General features: G+C 45.1%; 1 protein-coding gene across 2 annotated transcripts in view; it reads left to right on the top strand.

Annotated features, from left to right (window-relative positions):
• Positions 1-12239, top strand: part of LOC119178753 (116 kDa U5 small nuclear ribonucleoprotein component) — a 36667-nt gene extending 24428 nt beyond the window's left edge. For both annotated transcript variants that reach the window (XM_037429993.2, XM_075889220.1), the window contains exons 17-24: positions 282-375; positions 746-836; positions 4182-4395; positions 5346-5433; positions 5844-6057; positions 10008-10161; positions 10854-10961; positions 12066-12239. In XM_037429993.2, coding sequence (XP_037285890.2) covers positions 282-375; positions 746-836; positions 4182-4395; positions 5346-5433; positions 5844-6057; positions 10008-10161; positions 10854-10961; positions 12066-12161 — 1059 coding nt within the window. In that variant the 3' untranslated portion in view covers positions 12162-12239. The remainder of the gene's footprint in view (positions 1-281; positions 376-745; positions 837-4181; positions 4396-5345; positions 5434-5843; positions 6058-10007; positions 10162-10853; positions 10962-12065) is intronic.
• Positions 12240-21441: the final 9202 nt, after the last annotated feature.

Raw genomic sequence — 21441 nt, 5'->3', positions numbered from 1 at the left:
GTCCCAGAAATAGATTAGTACTTACTTAACATAGTCTGACAATAATAACAGCAAGACACTGGTTGTCTCTTTTTAATGGAGGTAGTTGATAGCCTTGATTTGTGAGTTTATGGCAGAATCAGTGTTGCAAATAGCAATGCTCCACAGCTTTTTTGTGCCCCCTTTGGAAGCAGGGGATTCGACATGAGTGACAGCACACTTGTGGGGTATATATTGATGGAGGCTTGCGACAGATTTAATTAGCAAGATTGTGTTCCTATATCTGAACGTGGTGATTGCAGGTGGAGGAATCTGGAGAACATGTCATCTTCGGAACAGGAGAGCTGTACCTTGACTGCGTGATGCACGACTTGAGGAAGATGTATTCAGAAATTGGTATGACGTTGTGGTTCTCTGAGTCTTTCTTTAGGTGTTAGTTTTACATAGTTGTACCTCGCAAATTTCTTATTTTTAAATTTATTTAAACTATATCTAAACTTTATACAGCCAACATATTTATTTTTATTCAGTGGCATACTTTAAATGCAAATAGTACAGTTTAACTGGACACATGGTGGTCATATGTGATTGTAGGTATCTTCTGTTCATTCTATAAAGAAAGTTGAATTTTCTGAAGTTCATGATATAATTTATATGTAAATAAGCAAGAAGACATTTAGTGCCATACTATGCAAACTTTACTCTTTTTTTCTTCATGCGTGTTGCAACAAAGCTATTTTTTTCTTCTTGTGTTGTGGACTCGCAGACATCAAGGTTGCTGACCCAGTCGTCTGTTTCTGTGAGACAGTTGTGGAAACTTCATCGCTCAAGTGTTTTGCTGAAACTCCGAACAAAAAGTAATTGGACTTTTTTTTTCTTTGTTGACTGAACCCTCATGTTTTTACTTACCGCGTGTCAAAACAAAGTGTAAGCTTAATTTTTTAATACAAAATTATTCAGTTAGTCACTGATAAAAATAAATTTTGCCTAAATATCAGCTAGGATATCTGCTATTTCTCTGCGTTTTCTGATCCAGTCTGCTATTTTCCTATCTCTTAGTGTTACTCCTATCATTTTTTGTTGCGCTGCACTCTCTGTGGCTCTTAAAGGGCCAGTGAACAGCCCTGAGATCCAAAAGTTTTTTTAAAAGAGATATATGTGCAGTTTTTCTTTGCGAACATGCTGCCACAAGAATTTTGCGAATACGTGCTATATTAAGGAAGTTACAGGGTTTAGAACACCGTTCTAAGCTGGTTTCAAATTTCCGCGCGGTCTCGCCCCCCTTCTTCCTTCCATGAAGGCGAAGGCGTAGCCTGTCGTGGTGACTCCGCCCAATTCGGCAATGTGACACCACGTCAGCAATAAACGTCATCGGTGAACTTGGTCAGTCACAACCCGCTCCTGCTTGCTGCGAAGCGTGGTTTTGACTGTGGTTGTGCGAAGCGTGGTTACACGGTTGACACTCAGCTGGTGCGGCAAACGGTTTACCGTTTGTCGCACCAGCTGAGTGTCAACTGTGTAAGCTTCAGGGGTGAAGTGTCTACCACAAACGATCAGGTCTCCGACGTACGTCTACGTCTCTGGATGGCCGATTCGCTTCAGCCACGAAGCGCGCAAGGCTCCATCGTGAGGCACCCGGTGCCGATGCTTCTCCGCTGCCTGGTCGCTCGATTTGCAGCCAACGCCACAGAAATGTTTTTTACCAGTGTTGCTCATGTCAAGGGCGAAAGTATGTTCGTATGTGGGCACAGGTGCCGTAGTTGAGCGAGGAGTGTACACATGCCCGCGACAACTGTAAGGCTGGTTCTTTCGCCGCAGTGTCAAGAAACAAGGGGCAGTTTCGTAGCTGTGAGTGGGAACAGGAACTGACGTTGACTTCACTACTGTTTTTTCACACTTGATTTAGACCAATCGGCGAGCTGCATGCTACGTCACGTCGCTGATCGCCGAGTTGATGTCACTGTGCATGCAAGAGGATCGGTCAGGCATAGGAAAGATGCGCGGGAATTGTTTTTCAAAATAGAGGCTCTGCGCGACGCGCAGCGCTGTAATATTCAGAAAATGTGATCACTGCGGTCTAATCTACAAATCGCCGAGCTTGTATGGGAAGTGTAAAAAAAAAAATCGGAGCCTGTTTACTAACCTTTTATTGTTTTCTCATGTTTCTTTGTTATGCTCCAACTTTCTGCTTTGTACGTTAGAACTGGCAAAATGTTATACATATAGCCGCACACTTTCCCCTTTAGTCTCAGTGGTAAGTTGCCGGTCATGAGTTTAAAATGTAAGCTAATTCTTAGGGTCTGTTTAACATTTAGCACACTTTCTTCTTCCTGCTTCCTTTGATTTCATTGCCGAGTAACTGGTTTGTGTGACTACTCTCAGGGTGAGGTCTCTTCCGCTTAGTGTACTAAGCACCTGGCTGTTGTGGCCTCATTGCATCTCAATAGACACTTGATATAATGATCCACGGATATAACAAATCGTTTCTAAACTATGTAATCAAAATTCTGCTTGCTGATATCAGAATGTACAATATAAACCGGAATATAGGTCGAGATATTTTCAATAAATAAACGAGCTAAATTTGCCCCTCGTCTTACATAGAGGTGTCAGCCGACAGTGCACCGCTGTCTGGCCACATGTGGCTTGTATGTGCATGAGAAGCTGAACACGACCATATTTGCATTCGAATCCAATAGCAGGTTGTTTTTTTTTCTCTCTTGTCTGTTTTTTTTTTGTGTTCATGATTTGCCTCGGATCTGTTCTATGTTTTCGCTCTGCTTGACATTGTGTTTCATTTTTGGTGGTCGTTTTTTCGTTCGCTGAATATGAGTAGCGGTACGAGAAGGCAGTACTCAGCTGCGTTTAAACTAGAGGTTGTTGAGTTCGCAGAAGTGAATGGGAATATGGCTGCTCAGCGCCGGTTTGGTGTATCAGAAAAAAGCGTGCGCTATTGGAGCGTGCAGAAAGGGAAGCTGCAGATGTGCAATCCTCGGAAAATGTCATTTTGTGGGTGAAGTACGGTTCATCGGCAGCTGGAGGATACGCTAGGGAACTTTGTGTAGGAAGTTAATGCCTGCTTGCTGCCAGTGACCGTGGATACCATTCGGAAGAAAGCTGTGGAACTCACTCGCGAAGCTGGGCTCACGAGAGAAGAGTCTCGTGCATCAAACTCTTGGGTGCGTCGATTCATGAGACGCAAAGGATTTTCTTTCCGGTGGCGCTTATCCATCTGTCAGAAGTTTCCAGACGAGTTCGAGGTCAAGCTTATAAATTTTCAGGGCTTCGTGAACCGGCTTCGGGAACAGAACAACTACATGATGGGGCAGATTGGCAATGCCAACGAGACCCCGTGTGGTTTGACATGCTTTCATCGACCATGATCATGCAGCGTGGCGCCAAGGATATGAAGCTGTTGTCCACTGGCAACGAGCACTCGCGCTTCACCGTCATGCTGGCATGCATGGCAGATGGTAGAAAGCTTCCGCCCTTCATCATTTTTAAACGTAAGACAATGCCGAAGGAAGTGTTCCCACCCGGTGTTGTCGTTTGCGTCAACAAAAAGGGATACATGGATGAGGCCATGATGCTCAAGTAGATACGAGTAGTCTGCAACCGTCAGCCAGGTGCACTGCTGTGTCTTTGCAGCATGCTGGTGCTAGATGCGTTTTGTGGTCACTTAACTGACACGGTGAAGCACGTACTGGGCGATAAAAAAACGGACCTCGCCGTTATACCAGGTGGTATGACGTCCACCCTCCAACCGATCGACGTTGTGCTAAACAAGCCGCAGAAACAAGAAATGTTCTATCAGCAACTCGCTGTATGACACGGAAGACAACGAACTGTGGGAGGCGGCCAACGACAAACTCTCGTCTTCAGAAGACAGTGGTGCTTCGTCTGACGAATAGGAACAGTTGGGATGGTGGTTGAGGGGAGCTCTGACGATCGAGGTGCGCTGCGCCCAATTCGCAAATAAATGTCATTCAGCAATTTTGGTTTTTTTTTTTTTTCGGTAACCTGAACTTAGGGGGTCGACCTACATTCCCACTTGACCTATAGTCCTGTTTATACGGTAACGAATGGCTAACAGTTGCTAGATATAACAAAAGTAAGTTTTTCTGAAAGGTTTCTTTTATAGCATCGTCCTGCCATATTTACAGTAACATGTGCTCCGGTGTTCATATTTTTACGTGTGGCAGGAACAAAATCACCATGATTGCTGAGCCACTTGAAAAGGGCCTGGCAGAGGACATCGAGAATGAGGTGGTGCAGATCACATGGAACCGGAAGCGGCTCGGAGAATTCTTCCAGACCAAGTACGACTGGGATTTGCTCGCTGCTCGTTCCATCTGGGCATTTGGACCTGATGCTACAGGCCCCAACATTCTTGTGGATGACACCCTGCCCTCTGAGGTAACTCGGGTTCTTAAATTTTGTCACGACACTGGCCTTAGAGCTTTCTTGATTTCCAGGCTATAAACGCATCTGAGGCCTAGCATTGTTAAGGCAAAGTGCCGTAACAATGCTGTTTGAGCTGTCATAACACACCTGACTGATAATGTGGAGGTGCCAAATCATTTGGACAGCTTCATGGCACTCCCACTAGTTTCGTATATTTAGAACATGTGGGCAGCTGAAACGTTGCACTCTGAACGGCACACGTTTTTGCAATTTGCACTCGGCCTTCGCAGCTGCATTTTGTGCTGTGTACGAATAGTTTAGTGCGCATCAAGCGCATAACCAGAAATTGCAGCACACAAGGCATGTGCAAAGTTCTTACACCCCAAAAAACTCTTTCGCAACCAATGCGCATGTATAGTACAGCAAGCACCCTGGCTGTGATAGCATTAGCTTAGTTTAGTTGGCAACATGCATAACAGAGTTATCTTAATACTGTTGGCTCCATTCGGTGACGGGTACCACGTTGCAATGAAATGGCATCGATCTCCATTAATTAGCTGCACAGACATCTCATGCATTGCGGAAATCTGGTAATGTTGTCTATGCATTATACTGCTATGTGTTCCCTGTCATAGTTTTGTAATGCTCCTTGGCATCACGATTGTATACAAAAGGAAAGGGAGTCAGAACTTTTTTGTGCTTTGATGAAAAGAAAGAATAGGCCTTGTAGTGGGTACTGTAGACAAGATTTACTGCTTCAATATACTTATTTCTTTGTTTTTATCGGCAACATGCATGAGGAGATGCAAATTGATACCTGGCAGGTTACTGCATGCTACCGCTTAATGTTTAGGTTTGCGGCATTCCTGGCAGCTACGTGTCAAGTCTTATCATAGTTGTTCATTTATTTAGTTCCTATTTGTTGCTAATAACTTCTCCATTGTCCTGTTTGTGCTACCCAGGTTGACAAAGGACTTCTCAGCATGGTGAAAGACAGCATTGTCCAGGGCTTTCAGTGGGCCACGCGAGAAGGACCCCTTTGTGAAGAACGTGAGCCATTGCATACAAATTTTCTCACAGTGCTGTTTGCTCTCTATAATTTAATTATTAAGATACTATAACAAAAAAAAAAGCTTATGTCCTCCCAGAGTATCAGTATCACTGTGTGATATACAACACCTGCACTTTCCTTGTCTAGAAACATCAAAATTAGTCTTATGTGTTTCACTGTACATTTTAATTATCCATACAATGCTAATATTTCATAAACCTTTCTCTTTATTAAACTTATCAAAGTGCGCCAGGGTTTTTCTGTTATGCATAGTGTTCCATTGGGAACTTGCTTTTCAAGGTTAGAGATAAAGTTTTGCTAACAGCTTTTTGCCCAAGGTATCCCAAAAAGACGTGTCTGTGTTTTCGGGTCACCTGCACTGTGCTCATTGGCTGACACTTTGCCACAGCCATTCGTAACTGCAAGTTCAAGATCTTGGATGCTGTAATAGCAAACGAGCCCATTCACCGTGGAGGAGGTCAGATCATCCCAACGGCTCGACGTGTAGCCTATTCGGCATTCTTGATGGCAACTCCGCGCCTCATGGAGCCGTACTACTTTGTGGAAGTCCAGGCCCCTGCTGATTGTGTCTCGGCTGTGTACACAGTTCTCGCTAGGAGGAGGTCAGTGCTGTCTTGTTTGCTTGTTGCGTTGACCATTTGTTGCAATATATTTTTTTCTTTATGTTTGTTGGCATGTTTCATTTATATACTATTAATATAAATGTTTGTATCTAAACAATACGAATGACCACAACAAGGTGGGGATTGGAATAGTTCAGCTGTTGGCTTCTCAGTAAAGTTCTTTCTGAAAACTTTTTTTTAGGCTTGTGCGAATATTCTAATGCTTCAAATATTCGAAAGAATGGTTGAGTACCATATTTACTCGATTCTACCGCGCCCTCGATTGTAACGCGGCTCCGATTTCCACCGCGAAAAAAAAAAGCCGTAAGACATTGATTGCAACGCGCACCCATTTTTCTCGCTGGCCCGCACGATCACACCACTCGAAAAAACGACTCCTTTCGGGAGCGTGTTCCATTTAAATATGTGGTACGGGCGAAGCTTGTGCCCATCTGACGTGTAACAGAGCATTGCCGTCACTGTAGTTTTACCGTGGACCGATGTCAGCACGCGAACTTGCTTCGCCCCCTTCTTCTCGACGGTTGTGGTGCCAGGCATGTCGAAGTAAAGAGGCGTCTGATCGGCATTTCCAATTTACCCAAGCAGGTAGCCGTTGGTTCGCCGCAAGTTTAGGACGAACCTCTGAAGACTGTGAAGCTTTTCATCGTACTCCTCCGCAAAACTTTTCGCATATGCATGTTCCCCTTCGGAGGGAAAAACCTTTTCTCTTCATAAAGTTATTTAGCCAGCACCTGCTCGCTTTAAACTGGCTCCGCATTAGACCTTTTTCTAAGACTAATTGCATAGCCCGCACTTGGAGCAGTTCTGTCGTCATGGGCCGCTGTGCCGCTCGCTGCTCAAGCACATACTCGCCGAGCAGCTCTTTATTTGCGGAAACCGACCCTGCTGTGGTCCACTGAAGCCTTTGCGTGAAGCTTTGCTGTCGGCATTCTTCTGCTTTTGTTTCCGCCGGTCCCGCACGCACGTTTCGGGAACTCTGAACGACCGCGATGCGGCCCGATTTCCACCCGTTTCTGCACACGCGATGCCTTTTCTTTTAAAAGCGGCATCGTGGTGCACTCGAGTTTTTAGAGTCAGCCCTTCCACGCCGTCGATGCTAATGCACTACTAGATGACGAACTCCTCAGCACACGTACGAAGTGCCGCACATGGGAAACACATAGGCAGAAATGGCTGACGCGCCATGCCGACGCATGTAGGGGGCGGCCACTTTGGATTTGCCGATGGCAATAGATTGGCCGCAATTTTTTTGTTCGTACTCGATTCTAACGCGCATGCGACTTATGAACTCGCTTAACCGGAAAAAAGGTGCGCGTTAGATTCGAGTAATTACGGTATTTAAATTCCCTTTGATTCGAATTTAAATTATCGAATATTTTCGAAGTAATCCCAATGAACAAATAGGTGTATATTAATCCGCATGTCACCGCTTGTAAAGATGGTTTCACTGCAATCTAGAGGTGGTAAGCAGTGAAAACACTTATTCAGAAAAAAATTCGCTTTGTCGTGAAGTCTTCCTTCAAATTTAAGGGGGTCCTGCAACACATACTGAACATGGTCAGAAAACGCTGCCGATCGGTAGTCGAGGCTACCCAAAGGCAAATATTGTAGTGCAGCACGTGGCCTGTAATTCACAATAAGTTTTCAAAGCTAAATATTGCCTTCTTTTCTCGACAAATGATACTACAAGCTCAAAAATCACTTGTCACAGCCAAGAAGGAATATACGGCCCTGGTCATAGGCGTTGGCTGATTTGAGCATGGCACGCTCGTCGTTACCGGGGCCACCACTTGTCCACGGGTATGTGCGCGATCGCACTGAAAAGCCGCGTATTTGAAGAAAAAAAAAAAAGGTGCTCAAGGTCACGAGATGCGTGTGAAGTATTTTCTTTTGCCGTGCCATTCCTCCCCACTCAGCTTCCAGCTATTTTATTGGGACGAGAAGAGAGAATGCAATTGCAGTGTGCGACAAATTTTTGTTAACTCCACTCATACTGGACTGATTCTAGAAACTTTGCGGCAGTAAATTTGTGAGGCAACAAACATGTTTACGGGCTCCATGGCTATTTGAAAAAGTGTTGCAGGGCCCCTTTAAACAAACATGTTACCCTCAAATCATCATTTTATTAAGCTTGTTATGATGGCCTATATGATTCAAGTGTAATAAATTTTAAAACGCTAAGTATCTTACAGTTTATCACTCGCATCCTACCGAAACTACTACTCAAGGTTGTTTCGACTTTCTTTGGACGAAAAAAAAAAAAAGACATTTGCATAGGGCCCTTATTTCAATTCAAAAGAAATATTGTGCAGGTTAGTTGGGTCATGATAAATATTACTTTTTTTTATATGTCATACAAATCATTCAAATCCTTTTCGAAATTATTCGGTCAAAATTACTTTTCGCTTCGAACTAAAAATTCACTATTTGCACACGACTACTTTTTTTTTGTCTGGCCACAGTTGTTGTCATGCCACAGTCCCTCTTTTTCTAGCTATCCTTTGATTTGCAGCACCATGACGGTGGTCTGACAGCTCTGGGTGGCATGGCCACATTATGTGCACTACAACTGAACATAACAATAAAAAAACTAAATTAGTTCAGGTGCAGTACACGTGACCGCAGTACCTCTTACTGTATTTACTCGCATAATCCTCCCACTTTTTTTTGGCGGAAAACCGATGCAAAGTAGGGGGTGCGGGAATAACCCGGGGAAAACTTATCACGAAAACGTACAGAGCGAAAAAGAAACCGAAGTGGCTGCAAATCGGGATTCTCACACCAGCAACTTACAGCAAGCTTTGAGAAGTACTAATTAAAATTTACCTCAACAATAAAAGCAGAGGTTTCACGCAAGGCAAGATTTATTTGAGACACAAAAAGTGCAAGCAAACAGTTGAGAATTAGAATACCATACGCAAAGCTTGTGGCCGTTGCGGGCATAGCAGTAGCGTTCGTCACTCAACAGGAGCCCTCAAAAGGTAAGCGTAAGATGTCAGTATTGGGCTGATGGCTATTTAACAGAATCCTCCACAGCTTCCTTCTGAAGAAATGAAGTTTACCATCAATCCCAGTCTTATGCACACAGCAGGCTCAACGTGTCTTGGTGGCTTTGAGCTGTCGTCACAAGTAGCCAACACAAAACTCGTCGATTCTGAAGGGCCTACCGCCGAACCTGTTGTCGTTGTTTAGTGCATGGTTAATCACTTTCAACTTGAAAGCAGCCGTGTAGCTTCAGTATCGCCCCATAACGTGACAAGATTATCGACACAGCATACAAAACACACCGCAATGCGCACTTGCCGCTTTGGCTTGGCTTGGATTGGATTGAATTCTCTGTGCAATAATAGTACGCTTGTTCTTAAGAGATAGCGCCAGATGGCGCGCGCTATCATCATCAATGGCTAGAACGAGCAGATGACGTTATTATGGCAATTTTGGGGGGTGCGATAATTACTTAAGGAAAAAAAATTATGTTGGGCGATGTGGGGGGTGCGATGATTACGCGAGTAAATACGGTATACACATTGTGCACCAATTCACATACATTTGAACCTAGGTCCACTTCAGCCAAGTCCTGAGAAAATGGTTCAGTGCAGTCAAACCCCCCTATAAAAGAAACCAGTGCACCTGCATTGAAATAGGTGTTGATAAGAAAAGGCATACATGATACTCTTCTTGTAAGAAGCACCTCATATAAAACACGAGAATCGCTCCCTGGTGCATTAAGGGGTTCAATTGCATTTAGCAGAACAATGAAAGTGTACGTGTAATTCAAAGCATATTTCATGATAGTGACATCAGCTTCATTAGCGTTGATGAAGTAGTACTTCATTCATTGAATGCTTTGCTGTGTTTTATTTGTCATGCAAGTTTTGAACATTGCTTTGACATATAGAAAACACTGAATATTTCGTTCTTACTTACAGAGGTCACGTCACACAGGACGCTCCTGTCCCTGGTTCCCCACTTTACACAATCAAGGCCTTCATTCCAGCCATAGATTCATTTGGGTTTGAGACTGACTTGCGAACACATACTCAAGGCCAAGCCTTCTGCCTCTCCATGTTCCACCACTGGCAGGTGAGAGAACCCATTCTCTTTCTTCAGCAAGCCGATTCACTATAGTAATTCTACTTGCCTGCATTTTGCTGTTCCCATCTAAGCGCAGCTTGTTGCAACTCTACCAGTCTTCACTATATATTCTGGTTACATAGCAGGCAGTCAAACGTTTTTGTCTTAGAACATCCTTTGTTTCTAACATATTATGGCCACATTTCATGTGGAGGAGATCCTGATTGGAGGCTGGAGTCTGACCATTAGTTTTTTGTCTTTCTTTAGCCTAGGGTAGCCTTCTATATTTGCATAGTAATAAGAATCTGAACCAAGTAGTAGCACATTTATAGGTGTACTACTACAAGTGGTCTCAAACACCATTTTTCCGGTCTCAAAAGTCCTCTGAAAAACTTTTAGTATTGTGCCTTGAACATTCCTCCATATCTAAAACTGGCTGAAGCATCACTGTTTTTATTTGTAATATTTAATACTAAGTTCAGTGAGCTGTTATGAATTTGTTCATTAGGCTGATACTAGTGGGTTTTCTAGGAAGTATGAATAATTCATGAGGTCCAAAGTTGTCCACTATGGACTCTGTGCTCACAAGTTTATTGCAAATTACTATAGTCTATTAAGTACCTCAAGCTGCTCAAATGTATGGCCAGCAAGGCAGTACGTGACTAGACCAGTGCTGCTATTTTCACTTATTTTCTTTCCAGATTGTGCCTGGTGATCCGTTGGACAAAAGCATTGTCATTCGTCCCCTGGAGCCGCAGCCAGCTCCACACCTTGCAAGAGAATTCATGATCAAGACGCGCAGAAGAAAGGCATGTCTTGCTTTTCACCTGTTTCCCTACACTGCAGCTTGTTATTCATATCCCAGCAAGGTTACTTGTACAGTGGGACCTCAATCATGTGTCCTACAGTGTTGTGACGACCCCCGCTATATAATGCATTGGTTTGGTCCTGGCGGAACTTCGGTAGGGATAATGGATTAAGAATTTCAGTTTAATTTGGGAACAAAAAAAGACCCGGACGACAGAGGAGACACATTCAGTGCAGGGTGTGTCTTCTTTTTCATTGTCCAGGTCATTTTTTTGCTCAGTCACACTAAAGTTATGAATTACCTACTTGCCGAAAAGGAACACGGACAATTAACAAAGAACTGTGGTTCTTCCCCCCCTCCCCCCCCCCCCCAAAAAAAATTAGCTTTAAAACACCCCCTCTAAACTGATGTCCAACAGGTACGTGTGTATTGTGCTACTAGCGAATCTACCGCCTCGACTCTGCACCAAAACAACAGCGATCGTTTGTAAATATGGCTGGCAGGAGGCGCTATAGTATCAAGTCTGAGTCTGGGAAAGCGAGTATAGCTGCACAAATTGCTTTCACTATTGCATCGTTTGTTATAAAGTTACCTGAATGTTAACGACAACCTCTAATAAACATCTGAGCATCGCTTGCACTTGCTTTAAGATGCTAATTTTGTAATCTCTTGTCAAGCACCTGTTGATGAGATTACACGTGTCGTGCTTCCATGAATTTGGTAAACACATTCAAAGTGCCAATGTCATTAGGTGTGAACATCATTCAATATGCCTGTGCAGCCGCAACAAAAATGGCGTTAGCACCTAATGTCACTTACAGCGAATGACATTGCAGGTGCCGTTTGACAGGGGTATATATAGTTGACACTGAAATTAATTCTGTTTTTATCGATAGAAGCAGTAATGCTAAAAAATGTGCCATTCAACCATACTTAATGCAGAGCGCTGTATGAAATTTGAGTGGGCATTGGCCAGTGGGTCAAGTGACAGTTAGGTGCAGCTATTAATTCAAGAGGTTCCAGTTTTGTTTGTCTTGCTGACAATTTCACAATTAATTGTGTACGTATGTAAATTAGATGCACAATATTCCTTGTTCTTCTACAGGGGCTCAGCGAAGATGTCAGCATCAACAAGTTCTTCGACGACCCTATGTTGCTGGAGCTTGCGCGGCAGGACGTCATGCTGTCCTACCCATTGTAAACTACCGAGAATGCTATGTGTACAGTTTTCTTTCTTCATCAGTTTCACAAAATAAAAGCAACATTTTATCATGCTGTATACTGAGCAGGTGATTCACAATATCTTTGTTCAAAAGCACATGATTATACGTAGTGGCAGTATTTCTGCCACTACTGTAGACTGTGCTTACTGTACTTAATGAGATCTAAGCTCATTAATCAATGAGAGCATCAGCTTAGGTTGGAATATGTGATACTGCTTGGTCGATGTTGTCGATTTGTGTGACATTAAAGAATAAAGATACGTCATGCTTCAGGTGCCATTGATTTGTTCTTGGGCAAGGTTCTGTTTAACGTTACATAAGTCGTTGCTAGACTTCGGGGGACAGTGTTACCGGACTGTGCTGAATCTGGTGGCTATGTTTTCTCACACAGTTTAAGCTTCCCTGTAATATTTTTCCATCGGTTCTCGCTGTTTTTCAAGTGTACGTGGTGTGCACGTGCCACTAGGGTGCCAGTAACCAACGTGCCACTCTGTGGTTTTCAGTATTTTGTGACCGTCTGGGCTGTGCCTGTGTCACTAGGGCACCAGCAACATGCGTGCTGCTTCGGCCTTGTCAGTATTTTGCCAGCGTCCGTGATGAGCACGAGTCGCCTGGGTCACCGCACGGCTGTGCACAGCAACGGAGGTATTCATACTTTGGCAACGATGTATGCTGCTCACGCTGTGTGCGCTGTTCAGTTCCCCCCAGTAAATCCGTCGTTGCACGTGAGTTCCTTTTTTCGAGTCCGAATTCGCAAATTCCCTGCTTCCAAGGCACGATCTAGTCTAATCCGGTAATATTATAATAGCACGTACAGAGAAAGAAACGGGCTCACACATCTGCAACACACACAGCCCGCTAAATAAAACAACAATGTCAACAGACAGCACAAACACAACGAATTACACGGAAACCATACAGGAAAGCTATAACTGTTGGGGCAAATGCACCAAAGTCTGGCAACTGACTTATACAACACCAAACAGAACCTTGCCTTCTTCTTGACCTTCTCTGTGTGATAATGGTTATCAAACGAGCCATGACGTAATAACGTCGTCACGATAAAGCGCTTTGAAAGCAGAGCATTTTTTCAATAAAGATGCATTCGTTCCTGTCTGGTCCCGGCGTCCGTGTCTTTCCTCGGCCACGATAGAACAACTGGCGAGGAAGATGGGAGGATAGTACGATCCTGAAGCAAGCACTGGCACAGCGGTTGAAGCGGAACGGACGACTGGCCCAAGCACAGAAGGCAAGAGTTTCAAAATGGCGATCCCACTAGCCTCGCAACGTTTCGGAAGCATGCTAGAGTTTAACCCGAGCAGTGACGACATCAAGCCGTATTTCGAGAGGTTTGAGAACTTTGTGGCACTTGATGAGGTCCCGGAGACAAAGAAGCTGAGACTGTTCTTGAACGTAGTAGGAAGCACAGTGTACGGGGAGCTCCAGAAAATTTTAGTTCCTGACAGACCTACTGACAAAACCATGGCAGAAATACAGGAGGTTCTAGAACAACACTACAGTCCTGAGTATTCTGTAATCGCCGAGCGTCGCAAGTTCAACAAACGCATGCAGAAGGAAGGAGAATGCGTCAAAGTCTTCATGACAGAATTGAAACATCTGGCGCGTAATTGCGAGCTCAAGGCGTTTCTAAACGATGCATTAAGGGATTGACTCGTGGCAGGACTGCGCAACCAAGAGACTCAAAGAATATTGTTCGTGACTGAAAACTTGACCTTTGAAAAAGCGTGCAAAATTGCACTTGAAAAAGAACTTGCTGCCAAGCAAACCATGGAGCTACATTCTAAAGCGGAATGCTCGACCGATATTAATGCGGTCAATAGGAAAACACAAGCAAAAACCAGGCCGTCGGCCCATAAGAACGAAAGGAGTCAAACGAAGACCACTTGTTATCACTGTGGGAAAGGGCATGATGCAGACAAGTGCTGGTATCGCAACGCGAAGTGCCGCGCGTGTGCTAAAACAGGGCATCCGCAAACGATGTGTCGAGAAAAGAAAACTGTCCAGTGAACTACGCTGAAGCGACAGACGAGAAATCGGGCGATTCCCAGACGTATCACGTCGTGATGTGTGCTAGAGATGGGAAACGAGGCTACAAAGTGTTTTTGATGATTGAAGGGAAGCCTATTTCTATGCTTTTGAATACGGGCGCAACTGTCACATTGATGCCTGAAAGTACGTTTGAGCAATGGTTTTCGCAAACTGTATGCATACCAACAAATGCAGTGTTGAAAACTTATACAGGACAGCCTGTAAAGCTGAGAGGACAGGCGACTGTAACCGTCGAGCATAACGGCTGCAGATCAGAGCTGCCGCTACATATAGTAGAGGACCAGGGTAAGGCTAGGCCTACGCTTCTAGGGCAAGATTGGCTTGAAAAGTTGCAACTTGACTGAAATACCGTCAGTGCTGTCACATAAAGCGCGGATGTCAGTTCTCTGCAGGAAAAATTTCCAGAAGTCTTCCGTACGACATTGGAAATAGTTCGCAACTTCGAAGCCAAAATAGCCATAGACCCAAATGCTACGCCTGTGTTATGCAAAGCCAGGTCTATGCATTTCGCTACTAAAGAGGCAGTCAGCGAAGAACTTAGGAAACTAGAGAGTCAAGGCATCTTAAAGAAAGTAACTACGAGCAAGTGGGCGACTCCCATCGTACCAGTTCCGAAGCGTGAAGGCGGGATCAGCATTTGCGGAGACTACAAAGTAATCAATTGAGTACTCAACACTGATTGCTATCCACTACCGCTTCCTGAGGATTTATATTCCATGCTAGCTGGGGGCAAATTATTTTGTGTGCTGGACTTATCCTTGGCGTACCAGCAAGTGCCTCTCAGTGAAGAGTCCAAGCCACTGCTCATGATGAACATGCATCAAGGCTTATACGAATTCCAAAGACTTCCATTTGGAATTGCGAGCGCACAAGCCTTATTTCAGGCCATGATAGACAAAGACCTAGAAGGAATTCCTAACGTAGGCGACGTCATCATCACTGGCTACAGTGCAGAAGACTGCTACACAACTGCCACAAAAGTCCTGAAAGCATTCAGCCACCACAACATAATGCTGAAGGAAGAAAAATGCAAATTTTTTCGCGATTTTGTGGTCTACCTCGGGCACAAGGTCTCGTAGGAGGGCATCTACCCCACCGCTGAAAAGATAAAAGCAGTGCGAAATGCGCCAGAGCACAGTAATATCACGGAACTGAGGGCCTACTTGGGTCTTCTAAACTTCTATGGCGAATTCTTGCGGAATTTGGCAACTGTGGTAGCACCACTATATGAGCTTCTTCAAAAAGACTGCAAGTGGGAATGGACGCAACAGTGCAAGAAGGCATTTGAAGAAACTAAGAAAATGATTCTGAACAGCGGAGTATTAGCCTTCTAGCTAGATGGATATGGGAGCTAGATGGGAGTTCCCATTTAGTTTCCATATCAGACCTGACTACACGTGCAGGTTTCTGAACAGATTGCTTGTCCAGAGATTGGGCTGTTGTGTTAGTTTACATTCTTTGTTTTATATTTTGCGGTTACTGCAATACATAAAAATGAAATGTAGATTCTGTGTTACGTTGTTTTACTTAGCGTTCACTGGTGCTCGCCTAGTTGAGTGCTTGTCGGCAGCTTTGACTGGTAAGTCAAGCCTTGCGGCGCACACAGCGTTGTTCTGCAACTCATTCATAAATTAGTTTGCTAGACACTGGAACAACATATTCAACATGCTCACAAGATTACAACCCAAACAAGGAGGAAGATAAAGCCATCAAGAGATGAATATTCAAAACTGCATGTTGGTGGAGTTGTTTCGACAGATGGTTTTCCCTTCATGGAGGAGGGAGGGGGCGAGGTGAGGTGAGGAGACTTGGACAAGACTGTTTGCCAAAATGTCGGTTTAAGCTCGATATTTTTTGTTCTATGCACCCTTTTGTGTGAAAATGTGCATTTCTATACCTGTTGTTTAAAGTAGTAGTTGTACATGTTTGGTGGGCGAGCTTACGACTTAACATGCAGAGTGATCTCGCCATGTTTGACATCTCTGTCATGATGAGGTCTGGTATCTAACAATGGTTGCTTGTAAAGCAGTGAAAAAAAACAACTGTTTTTGGACTGGGCGTACCTGAATACTCAGATTTTGCGGGCCATGCCTGATGTCCCGCAGCTTTTTTATACCTGCTGAAATTATCGAACTGAGCACCTTGGGTTTGAGAGCAATGTTGAGATTGGTTCATATTTGTAAGGATGTGATGTCCGTTAGATACAACAATAATGGTGTCGACAGTAGATGATAAGCAGTTAAGGTGCTGGAACTAATACTTCGTGGGCTGAAATGCCCCAGAATCTTTCAAAGCTATTGTCGAATGGACCGGAAAAGTCTATGCGAAGGCAGCTTCGCCTGTCATAATTAATGGATGCTACCAATCAGGGCGCCGCCATTGGAGGGGCAGCTGCCCTCCCAATTTACTGCCTGCCTCCCCTTGTTTCCGCCCCGAAAAAAACATGCTCAAAACACAATACGTTTCCACGTATCTGTTTGCACCCCTCCCGCCCCTCTAATGAATTCGCCTGAAGAGGGTTCCCCCCCCCCCCCTCCCACCCATTAAAAAAGTATCCTTTTGTCGCTACAATAACAAATTAACCATAATTGTTCCTTCACGTAACATTACAAGGCAAGAATTTTAGTGTAGTCCTGAGCAAATAATGTTTAGTAGAGCCGATGCCCCCCCCCCCCCCCCCACACACACACACTAATCAAGTCAGTGACGCCGCCCCCGAGAAAACCGGAAAATGAAGTTCCGTCTGCACGGAATTGAGTGCAAACACACACACACAAAATAAAATAGTGGTTCACTTTGTCATACATATCAGCTGTGCTCTGGCACCACACAACCTAATTGTTAAGTCCAAGTATTCACACTGAAATTCATTTATGCTACATTCAAGTATCGCTGTTAGCAGGCTACAGTCTAGCACATTTGCAGTTAATCTCTTCCATTGCCTGAAAGAAACAGGTGAACCGTTTTTTTTCTTTTTGATAGCCTAGTGGTGTTAAGCCCTAACCACACGTTCGCGTTATAACGCGTCCACGTGTGTGGCGTACGTGTGGGTTCGGCGTCACATCGTGTTTATATATGACGGGACAAAGCACACATGGGAAGCGTGAACGCGCTGTAGCGTGCTAACACGTACTTGGGCCCAGCCTGTGCCGTAGTAGTCGGAGCACGCCAAATATTCCAAGCAAGTACACGGGCTGATCCAGCAGGGCAGGCATCTCGCTGTGATTGTTTCGGGTGTAAGCGCGCGCACTTCAGATCCATAGTTTTCGAAGGAGCAATAGAAAGATATCAATAGAGACATCTTGCACTCCCGAATACTTTAAATAGTACAGCCGAGCCAGAAGGGGCAGGAATGGCTCGTGTGCCAAGAACCAGGAACACTGGAATACATGATACGGGTATGTAACTTCAACCAAAATCACCCGCCACCACTCCTCTCTCACCCCACTCCTAACATGCTCCCCCATGCTGTCCCTTTCCTTAGAGAGCAATGGAAGATCTTGCTTTGAAGCCCCGCCCTAAAAGACCAGCTGCTGCTCGTTACGAAGGGCCAGACGGCAAGAAACGCGTTGGGATTTCCGTGAAGAGGAGACCGGCCGCTTCTTCTAGCGCATTCGCCTGAGAGCTCATGAATAAAGTTTTTCATTCCTTCTTTCAAATATATAGCGGCGTATTCAAGACATCACACGAACTCGCAACCGTGCCAAGGACGCAGTGTTGCCTTAAGCGGAGGCCGAGTTCAAGCGGAGGCTCCGAAATGCATCTTCACGAAGCCGAGGCAACACGGTAAGAAAGGGTCCATGGTACTACTGAGGGCACCAAGGGTCGATGCAAGGAATGCCGCAAAGGGATAATCACGGACAGCTTCGGCGTATGGCCATTTCCACGGTGTGAATGGGCCATAAACTTCTACCTTTTCATCTCTCTGCTTGCAGTCATGAATAAAGGTGCAGCACGGTTAAGCTACAGCAAGTCTACTGCAATCAAAAACAGTTGCAGAAACCACGGTGCATACTGTCCGGCCCAGTCACGTCGCCCTTACAATAACACGAAACTCACAAAGACACCACTGGAAGTATTATTATCATTATTATAATATTATTAACATTATTATTTCTATCACCGGTACAGTGCAGTTACCCGACTTACGGGCGTTTGCACTCTGCAGAATCCGGTGCGTAGCTTAATGCTTAAGATGCTCGCCTTCTAAGTGGAGGAGCTAGGTTCGACCCCTAACACTGCATGAGAGTTTATTTTTTTATTAAACAATAAACAGTAACTTTTTCTAATCTTTTTCTATTGTTTAAATCCGTTCTAGGTGACATAAACATGGACGGACACGCAATTTAAGTCATTGATTGCATTGTGTGCTGACGCTCTACACATGATCGATGCAAAACGATAGACCATTCCACAAGGTTTCCAACGCAGCGAAAGAAAGCGATAATGTGCCCCGTTCGTTTCATCAAGCAAACATCCGACCATACCCCATTGCTTAGGGTCATTGGGGCAATGATGTTTGCAATGGGAGAAACCGGAGGCAACGGTTGCCCTGATGTGCTGGCTTCCCCGCAATGCATGGTCAAAACTGGTGAAAAAATGTGAGTCCCTTACCACCCCTGATACGGCTCAACTTTTTTCTGGCGTCACATCTTGTCAGGTGGGTGCACTGTACGTTTGTTCCGAGCTAAAGTGTCCTCTGAGAAGTTAGCTTGCCCGCAATGCATGGTCAAAACCAGCAAGAAAGCTAAGGCCCTTATTCCCCCCCCCCCCCCCCCCCCAATAAGGCTGAACTTTTTTATGACACCCCTTGCCTCGTAGTGCGTACTGTACGTTTAGTCTGAGCTGAAATATCCGCTGAGACGTTGGCTTTTTCTCAAAGCGTGGTCAAAACTAGCGAAAAATGTTTACGCCCTTATCATCCCTGATATGCCCCAACTTTTGTCTGACGTCACACCTTGCCTCGAGCAAAAGGTTCCCCTGAGAAGTAGGCTTCACCGCAATGTGCGGTCAAAAGCAACTAGAAAAGTTGAGTCTTTTATCACCCACAATGATAAGGCTACTCTTTTGTCTGATGTCACGCCCACTTGACAAGGCGTGATGCCAAACAAGGCGTGATGTTGAGCTTTATCAGGTGTTATAAGCGCCCCAACTTTTTCCGCTACTTTCAACCGTGCATTGCTTGGAAGCCAACTTCTCAGGAGAAGCTTTAGCTCGGAAGAAACGTATTGTATGCCCACGTGACAAGGTGTGACGTCAGACAAAAGTTGACGCTTATCAGAAGTGTTAAAGGCCTCAATTTTTTCGCTGGTTTCAACAGTACATTGTAGGGATGCTAACATATCAGGCGACACTTTGCTCGGAACAAACACACAGTGCGCCCTCGTGACAAGGTGTGACGTCAGACAAAAGTTGAGCCTATCAGGGGTGATAAGGGCCTCAACATTTCTCGCTGGTTTCGACCATGGATTGCGAGGAAGCGCACTTCTCCGGAGAACCTTTAGCTCGGAACAAACGTACAGTATGCCCACGTGAGAAAATGTGACATCGGACGAAAGTTGAGCCTTACCAAGAGTGATGAGGGCCTCAAGTTTTTTCGCTAGTTTCGACCATACATTGAGAGAACGCTAAATTTTCAGGGCACACTTTAGCTCGTTACAAACGTGCAGTAAACCCACGTGACAAGGCGTGACGTCAGACAAAAGTTGAGCCTTATCAGGCGTGATAAGAGCCTCAACTTTTTCCGTTAGTTTCGACCATGCTTTGAGGAAAAGCCAACGCCTCATGGGACACTTTAGCTCGGAACAAACATACAGCACACCGACATGACAAAAGTTGAGCCTTATCAGGGATGATAAAGGCCTCAGTTTTTGTCGCTAATTTTGGCCATGCATTGCGGGGAATCCAGCACATCAGGGCAGCCCTTGCATCATGTTTCGCCCATCGTAAACACCATTGCCCCAATCGCTACACTGAAAACTTTCACTACGCTGAAAACCTTGTGTAATGGTCTATCGTTCGACATCGATGATGTGTAGGGCGTCAGCACCCAACGCAATCAACGACTTAAATTGCGTGTCCGTCCGTGTTTATGTCACCTAGAACAGATTTAAACAATAGAAAAATTAGAAAACATACTGTCTATTGTTTAATATAAAAAAGTAAACTCTCATGCAGTGTTGGGAGTCGAACCTAGCCCCTCCGCTCTGAAGGCGGGCATCTTAAGCATTAGGCTATGCGCCGGCATCTGCAGTGTGCGAACGCCTGTAAGCCAGGTAACTGCACTGTACCGGTGATAGAAATAATACCGATACTAATATTATAATGATAATGATACTTCCTGTGGTGCCTTTGTGCGTCTTGTGTTATGTACGGGCGACGGGACTGGGCCGGACAGGATGCACCGTGGTTTCTGCCGCTGTTTTTCGTTGCAGTAGACTTGCTGTCGCTTAAGCGTGCCGCGCCTTTACTCATGACTCGAAACATCGAGATGAAGAGGTACAAGTTTATGGCCCATTCACAGCGTGTAAATGGCCGTACACCAAAGCTGTCCGTGATGGTCCCTTTGCGGTATTCCTTGCATCGACCCTTAGTGCCTTTTGTAGTACCATGAACCCTTTCCTACCGTGCTGCCCCGGCTTCGTGACCATGCATTTCGGAACCTCCGCTTGCCCTCGGCCTCCACTTCAGGCAACACTACGTTTTTGGCACGGTTGCGAGCTCGGTGTGGTGTCTGGAATACGCTGCTATACATTTAAAAGAAGGAATGAAATTCTTTACTAGTGAGCTCTCAGGTGAACGCGCTAGAAGGAAGTGGTCGGTCTCCCCTTCACGGAAATCCCAATGCGTTTCTCGCCGTCTGGCCCTTCGTAACGAGCATCAGCTGGTCTTTTAGGGCGGGGCTTCAAAGCAAGATCTTCCATGGCTCTCTAAGAGAAGGGACAGCATGGGGGGGGGGGGTCGCCGTGTTGGTCTAGTGGCTAAGGTACTCGGCTGCTGACCCGCAGGTCGCAGGATGGAATCCCGGCTGCGGCGACTGCATTTCCGATGAAAGCGGAAATGTTGTAGGCCCGTGGGCTCAGATTTGGGTGCACGTTAAAGAACCCCAGATGGTCGAAATTTCCGGAGCCCTCCACTACGACGTCTCTCATATTCATATGGTGGTTTAGGGGCGTTAAACCCCACATA

This window comes from Rhipicephalus microplus, chromosome 1, assembly GCF_043290135.1.
Source record: "Rhipicephalus microplus isolate Deutch F79 chromosome 1, USDA_Rmic, whole genome shotgun sequence".
NCBI lineage: Eukaryota > Metazoa > Arthropoda > Arachnida > Ixodida > Ixodidae > Rhipicephalus > Rhipicephalus microplus.
Note: the sequence above shows the minus strand (reverse complement) of the source record. Positions and strands in the feature narration are given on the sequence as shown.